General features: G+C 27.3%; 1 protein-coding gene across 1 annotated transcript; it reads left to right on the top strand.

Annotated features, from left to right (window-relative positions):
* The first annotated feature begins 6856 nt into the window (after positions 1-6856).
* On the top strand, positions 6857-8252 carry LOC107026875 (NDR1/HIN1-like protein 26). The gene has a single exon (XM_015227985.2). It carries the CDS (start codon positions 7142-7144, stop codon positions 7934-7936), a length of 795 nt encoding a protein of 264 aa, XP_015083471.1. The 5' UTR covers positions 6857-7141; the 3' UTR covers positions 7937-8252.
* Positions 8253-8546: the final 294 nt, after the last annotated feature.

The raw sequence follows: 8546 nt of genomic DNA, 5'->3' as shown, positions 1-8546 counted from the left end.
ATATATATATATATATATATATATATATTGGTAAATCATTCAGACTTGTTTTCATGCTTAAAATTTATGAGGGATTCAATGACAAAAAAAATCATACTAAACCAGTACCATAAGATTTTAAAAATAAAGTGAAACAATGAGAATGTAACTTACTGAACAAAAATCATAATTTCATTTAAAAAATTAGCTTTACTTCTAAGAATTTTGTGAAATTCTTGAGAATCAAAATACATTAGGCATGAGAGTGAAGGGTTACTCTCATTGAAGCTTTACATATCAGAGAAATTGAGATTGAAAGAATAACATGTTTGAAAGACTTGAAATCCTAGTTTTTGCGTAACTTATGGTAGTTTCTGAGTTTGAGGGAGTTAATAGTGTAGGAACTAATCTTGAAGGGGAAAATCCGTTTTGAATATGCCTAATGTCATGGCTTATGCTTATGAAAAGCTAGAAAAGACAAAAAAAAATCTTAATTTAAAAGTTGCGGGAAATCTTTCACGAGGCTATCTACTGTTTGTGGTTCGATCTACAAACCGTAGATCCCATATGTAGAATTCAAACTAAAAAGTTGAGGTTAAGAACTTCTTTCTACTGGCCCAAACTCTGATCCGTAAATGCTTTTATACCTGTAACTGGGTCTGTATAAATTGGAACCCAAATATGACTTTCAGAACTTCTTTTCATGAGTGAAGATTATGGGTCGTACTTCAATCAATGACATGTAGATGAGGTTTGTAGGCACTGATTCTAAAACTCTATTGTGGTAGTCTTTGATAAAATGATAATAACTTATTATTCTAAACTTTAGATGAGGCAAACTTGGTGGAGTTGGAAAGAAGACTCAAAAATTTTTAATTTGATAGGTTATGGGTCACCTAACTCATTATATACAGAGATATGATCGTTTGGAAATGCCTTAATTTGAATTGATCATGTGAAAACTTAGCTGATAGAAATGCTTTGAACTTGATTTGGTGTTTGAGGTACCTTTCGATCCTAAAATTAAACACATCTTATACACTTAGTAAAGAACCTTAGTATATGCGTACAACTTAGAATCATCTTGTTTGCACCGGTACACGTATGGATGATGGTACGAATCTTTGCTTAGAAATTGCGTGATGGTACGAATCTTTGTTTATAAGTTAGGTGATGTTACAATGACCTATTGGTCAATCAAGTAGAAGAAAATCCTAAGATTTCAGGTTCAAAATTTCAATAAAAATAAAAATATTAGATTGAATTCATCTTATCCTAGTCTTGATAGACAGAGTTACTTGGATGAAAAAGAGATAAATAAATCTCTTGCTTCCTTAAATTTGGATGAAAGAAAATGACAATTTCATATTTTTTTATTAAACACAACTATTTTTTTAAAAAAAAAAAATAAACGACTCAAAACCTATTTATCTTTGTTATAGCCAATATCTTATTTAGTGTCTGTGATTTCAAAAGTCATAATTTTGTGAAAAGGAATTCAATAAAAGTACAAATAGCATGCAAAGATGAAATCTCCAAAATTGTATGATTAGTTTCCCCTTTCTTCTGTTCATGTACTTCAACTTAATAAATGTCTCCTTTTATTTAGAATCTAAAGAAAAGGATATCCGCTTTCAGCATTATTATTACTTTCATTTTAAAAAGAAAAAAATACATAAAAATCTTCTTGAATTTGACAGTAAAATTTATTTTAGTATTTAAATTTTACGAACGTTTAAATATCTTTTTAATAATTTTCGAGTAAATTAAATACCACCCTGAGAGTATAGTACTACTCTCACATGCCACATCATAGTCATGTAAGCACCACATCAGAGCCATGTAGACACCACATCATTAAATTTATTTATTTTTTTATTTATTCACTTTTTTCCTTAAACACTTTTTAAAATTCATTACATAATCAATTAGTTTATTATAAAATTGCATTCTTTTAAATCAAAATTCAAAATGTTAGAGCCATTTTCATTAATTTTAAACAGTTTTAACAAGTGGGCCCCACTTTTTGAACAACTTCTCTTCTATGCAAATTAATTTCTTAAATAAAAAAATTTATTTTCTAAAATCAAAGATAAAATATTGAATCCATATTTTTAATTTACATGTTTTTAACAAGTGAACCCACAACTCAAATTCCTCCTCTTCTACGTCTCTTCCTTTCTTCTTCGTTCATTTTCTCCATTGCCGATCCTCGTTGAAAAAAATTCTATCCATTTTCAACCTTTAATGGTTATTTTTTTTTTCTTACAATTCACCACTTTTTTAACAAAATAACATATTAATTTGTTTTCTTAGAACTCTCTCCCGCCCACCCATTAAGATGAAAAAATAAATAACTAATATGGGCGAAGAAATGAATAAGAATGCTTCAACGGAGAAAAATGTATTTGGAGAAACAACAAAATAAAGAGATAAAAATTTATTTTTTTTAAAAAAATTGGGCCCGCAATTTATTTTTACCTCTAAATTAGAAATTCCACATATTTTTAAAACTTAATTTATAAAAAAATATTTAAAATATATTTATATACTAGCCAATAAAAAAATGACATGTTTACAACTTTAACTTAGTTTTTTATTTTTAACTTTTCACTCGCTTTTAAGAGCACTCTTTGCCACATCACCGCTTAAGGGTAATTATTTTACTTGAAAGTTATTGAGGGAGTCTTGAAACGTTGATATAATTTAAATGCAAAATAAATTTTATTATCAAATTCAAGATGATTTTCATATATTTTCTCATTATAAAATGAACAAATATAATATGTGGATAATTATTACTAACTATCCCCATTTAATTACCATATCTTAAGTATAAAGGTACAATTAAATTTTTTTTACTCATTTTCTTGACAAAAAACAACTTAATTCATGTATAATACTTGATAGAACTTGTCAAGTGGAATGTATCTACTGTAGTATATATATACTCTCTATTTAATAATAATTGTCTATTATATTATTTTTTAATATTCAATAATATTTATTTATTTATAAAATTAATAAATAATTTTACACTTTGTTTTAATTTATTCTTATCATTAATTATGATTATTTTTTTATTACATTTTCAAAACATTATACTTATTATATTCACAATAAAATTTACTTTTATTTATATTTTTTTACGAAATATGCAACGTTAATAATAAATAAATATTATCGGACAGAGAGTATTAGGTAGAGGAAGTGAAATTAAGTTTTTCATATGTTTTTTTCTTTCTATAATAGATATGGTGGTATAATAAAAGGCACACAAAACATACGTGAACATTGAAGAGATATTACTCGACTGTCCCAACACAGTACGAATTTCAAGAGTCACAATTTAATTTTAATAGTGTATTTAAATTTATAATTTATGAAAATATGTAAAATAAAATTTAAATATATATATGAAATTACACAGAACATCCTATAAAATATAATAATAAAAAATTTAAGATAAAAATCTTATTTATATTTTTATAATATCATATAAAATAGACGGAAGAATATTAAGAAGCTTGAGACATTAACTCAAGAGAAAACAACCCTCAAGGTAAAGTTCTAGAAAGTGTGATAGAATTTAGATCACAAATAGTACTCTGTTTATTTCAACTAGTTTATTTAATTTTAAGATAAAATGAAATTTTAAAATAATGTAAACAAGTTACAAAAATTTATTGTCTTAAATTATAAATAAATAATTTATTTATTTTAATTTATTTGTTATATTTTAATTTGATACAAATTTTTTGAAAAACTTTTAAAGCCTGTGATATGAAAACTTAAAATTTAAAAAAAAAAAAAATTCCCTATTGAACATGGTTAAATAATAAGATAAACATGTTTTCGATAAAAAAAAAGGAGAAAATTGTATATAATAGCAAATTAATAACCTAAAATAAATGGAGTAGCTAGGGTTTCATTTAATTGTGCTCCATAGCAAACGTTAGTCAAAGTTTGCTAGGCGTCTCTCTCCCAAAAATCTCGCTCGCCACTCTCCCATTCTCGCTCGCCACTCTCCCTCTGCTCGCCTCTCTCGCTTTATACACATAAGTGAATAAATTCTGTTTCTGTTTTGTATAAAGCGAGAGAAAATTGTATATACACGTGCAAAAAATATATCTTCGTGTTATACACTTAATTATACAATTTACAAACATTTTACTTCAATTCAATTGTAGACAAATGCAAATTTTATACAAATATTGTAGAGAAAAAGGTCAACGAATTATACAATTGTGAATTATACAATTGCAGTGAAATACAATTCTCTAACTTTATACAACAGAAGTGTATATATTGTGTTTCTGTTTTTATATAAAGCGAGAGAAAAACATATATCTTTTTGTTATACACTTATAATTATGCAATATACATACATTTTAATTCGATTTAATTGTATGCAAAGCAAATTTTATAAAAATATTATAGCGAAATAGGCAGCGAATTATACAATTGTGCATTATAGAATTGCAGTGAAATAGGATAGCGAGTTATACAATTGCAGTGAAATAGGATAGCGAGTTATACAATTGCAGCAAAGTAGGCCAGCGAATTATACAATTTAGGCCAGCGAATTATATAATTGTATATGTATAGCGAATTATAAAGTTTTATATTTGCTATGGAGTGCAATTATGCAAACTTTGCTATAACATATAAATATAAATTTTTTATTTGCCATATGTGAAAGTTGCAAAAAAAAAAAAAGACATGGAATGTATTATGACCCTTTATATTGTGATCTTATAAAAATTGATATTAAATTATTATTTAAATGAAACATAAAAATAAGTAATAAATTGAAATGGAAAAATATATGCTATCCAATTTTTTTGTTTGTGATCAAAGTTTATATTACAGTTACAATTATATTTGAATAGTATATATCAGGGTTTATTTGAAGATGATATATTCAACTGAATTTTCTTTGTTTATAAAATTTTAATTTTAATTAAAAATGAAACACAATAATATTCCTATACTAGGTTAGGTGCAATTTTTATTTTTCGAAATAATGATAGTAGTATTTTTATGTGGCCAAGAGCTATATAAGATGGTCCCACCCATTATTTGTTTCTCTATTATTGATGCCACGTTTCTATCGCCGCACCTAGTAGATTACATGAAAGGGCTGCACTACCTCAAAATATATCATAAAATTGTCTAAATTTTAGGTGTGTGCATCTGAAAATAATTTTATTTTACAAAATTTAACTTCCAAATCTACTTTAAATAAGCTCAGAAACATAAGTTCTCAAATTGTTTTTATAAACAAAATCCAGTCATTATTTTATTAAAATAACAATAAATATAACAAATTTAACCCTTCTTAATTTTCTGTATATAATTAGACTGAGACATATATAACTGAAATCATACGAAATAAGCTAAAATTTCGAATGTATATGTACAGAAACAAAAAAACAAAAGAAGCGAATAAAAAGTATATACATTTTTGCTTGAAAGTTAACTAATATGGTGTGTTTATGGAAATTATAAAAACATACATAAATATTGTAGTTAAAAGAAGCGATCAAAATAGGTACCTAGATAACTGAAAATGAACAACATAAATGCAGAATCCAATATTATTTTATAATGAATTAATATTGATATTAATTTTCATAGCATATAAAAATAATAATAACATTATATAAGAAAATCAAGTACTAACTCATATTTATCTGACGTGTGACTCTAATAAAGTCGTTATCAGTATATTTTCTTTTAGAAGAAACGGAATATTTTATGATTTTTGTGTCTAAATTGTTTGTTTATTTTGATCATAATAACGATTAACGTGTAAATAATGCCAATATATTTTACGGCTTTTTTGTTTTTGCACGGTTTAATGTTTCTGTGAGGGACCGTTACATTTTATCACTTAGGTCATGTATTTTGTCCATCTTGTTAACATTCACATGTATTAAAGTTTTATTATTATTTATAAATCAAATCCTAATCATAAATATTAAACGATTTTTTTAAAAAAATAATACTTCCTTTGTGACATAAACGTTTTCCTTTTATTTCTTCATTCTGATACATCAAAGAGAAATTAATTTACGAGTAAATTTTAGGTTTAGCAAATATAAAAATTATGTTCATATGTTATATCTATAGTTTGTCTAATTGTATTTTATAATAAACTTAATATTTGCTATGGAACATTATATTAGTATAAAAAATAGCATGCAACTTTAATTTGTATAAATTACAGGTATCTTATTTGTACAAATAAGATGTTTGTGTCTATAAAAATTGCGTTTGTATAAGTAAATGTTCTTTATGTTTGTAAATCCGCAAAATATTTGAATTTTTATACAATTAATTTAATCAAAATAAAAAAATTTGTATATCAAATTTCTTTTTAGTTTTATAAAAGATAAATTATACATTGTAATTTGTGTGAAGAGAGAAACAACAAATGCAAAAGAGAATTAGTAAAGAAAGATCTATTTTTATATAATTATAAATGTATAAGATGAAAATATATGCATAACTCAAATGACATATTATCACGAATATTTTTTTAACAAATCATTTTTTTTTAAAAAAAAAAACTTTACACTAAATCAATTTTATAAATCTACCAAAATAAATATGCCACACTCTACAGTCCCACATCCCCATCATTAGAGATTAGACCAAATTGTAAAATGGTAAACACATGTTTGGAATTATACAAGTCAATTTGATTGCATTTAAGAATTTTCATAGAATATAAATTACAACTTGACATATATTAAATTATATATTTATAAAAAAAAAAAAAAAAAAAGAGACAAACCTAGACAAAACCAAGTGGGCATATCAGTGATATAATTCATAATTAAAAAAAAAAAAAAAGCCCCAAGCCAGCCAAGAGATTCCTATTTCTTGGTGTGTTGTAAGTATCCCCATTTGCCCCCACTTTAGTGGTTTATAGTCTATCCCTTAAACACTTTGAAGAAACAAAAAAATTCATTTCAACACAAAAGAAACTTTGACACTTTGCTTTGCTTTCCCTTTACTTCACATTTTTTCATTTTCTTTCCCAAAAAACCAATATGTCCTTGTAAACTCTTCGAATAATCATAATATTAGAACTTGTTTTTGTATTGAAAGTACACCATTGTTTTGGTCTAAAAACTAATAACACAAACAAATAATGACAGACAGAGTTTACCCTTCAGCCAAGCCTAATGGCACTGCGCCCACTGCTGCAAATCCACACGCTGCTCCGGTCAAGAACCAGATGTACAACAACCCAAATCGTGTCCCTTACCGACCGACACCAACAGCCTACCACCGACACAACCGCCGTCGTTGCAGCGGCCGGCGTTGTTTCTGTATGTGTTGTTTCTGGTCTATTCTCATCATTTGCATCCTCCTCCTCCTTGCAGCTATTGCTGGTGCTATTTTCTACGTTCTTTACCATCCTCAACGCCCTACATTCGCAGTTTCTTCACTCAAGATCTCTAGTTTCAATCTCACTACTTCCACCGACGACACAACCCATCTCACTACAAAATTGAACCTCACACTCTCAACCAAAAACCCAAACAAGAAATTGATATACAACTATAACACTATCTCTATCACTGCACTTTCAAATCAAGTTGTTTTAGCTAAAGGGTCGTTTCCTGGATTCACCAGCACTACAAATAACATTACAATTATACACTCCACTCTGTCGATGGCGTCACAAGTACTTGATGTTGATTCAGTTTCATCTCTAAAATCAGATCTGAAGAGAAAAGCTGGGTTACCGGTCACAATCTTGATGGATACTATGGTAGAAGTGAAAATGGACAAATTGAAAAGCAAAAGGGTAGGGATTAGAGTAACGTGTGAAGGAATTCATGGATCGACACCAAAGGGTAAAGCTCCAGCAGTGGCATCAACAAATAATGCGAAGTGTAAGGTTGATCTAAGAATCAAGATCTTGAAATGGACTTTCTAATTTCATCTCAATTTGGTTTGACTCTCTCTCTCTCATTTTTTTTTTTGGGTTTTAAGTATAATCATAGTAATTTCTTTTGGGGTTCAAATTGACTCCTCTGTTTTTTTTTCCCTTCTTCTTGAGAGATTTGTTTGTAAACTTAAGAAGAGACTAGGAAGATTGCCAAAGTTAAGTTGAGTTTTTTTCCTAGAATTGTGAAGAAAGTTGGGGTTGGAATTATAAGTTCTTTTTTTTTTCGATTATGCGTTTAGTTAATTGTAGTCAGACTTAAATTCATTCAAGATCTCAATCACAAAATTTGCACTTTCTTGAAGCATACTGATGCTCTGTTTTTTTTTTCCCCTCAAAACTATAGGTTACAATTGCTCTGTTTTTAGTTACTATATTAAAGAAAGTAGAAATTACGGGGAAGATGAGGATTTGAGATGAATATAGTAATATGAAGTTGAGATGGAGTCATTAAGAAGAGATTAATGCGTAATAATTATTGGTTGTAAGATTGTTTATAAAATGAACATGGGATGTGGGAAGGGTACAGTAGTCAGCTGCTGAGGTGCTAAATTCAATGCAATTCTTAAAATAATATGCGACTCTTTCGCTGCGCACGTAA

The sequence above is a fragment of the Solanum pennellii genome, chromosome 8 (assembly GCF_001406875.1).
Source record: "Solanum pennellii chromosome 8, SPENNV200".
Taxonomy (NCBI): domain Eukaryota; kingdom Viridiplantae; phylum Streptophyta; class Magnoliopsida; order Solanales; family Solanaceae; genus Solanum; species Solanum pennellii.
The sequence above is the reverse complement of the archived record's forward strand: the minus strand, read 5'-3'. Positions and strand labels throughout refer to the sequence as shown.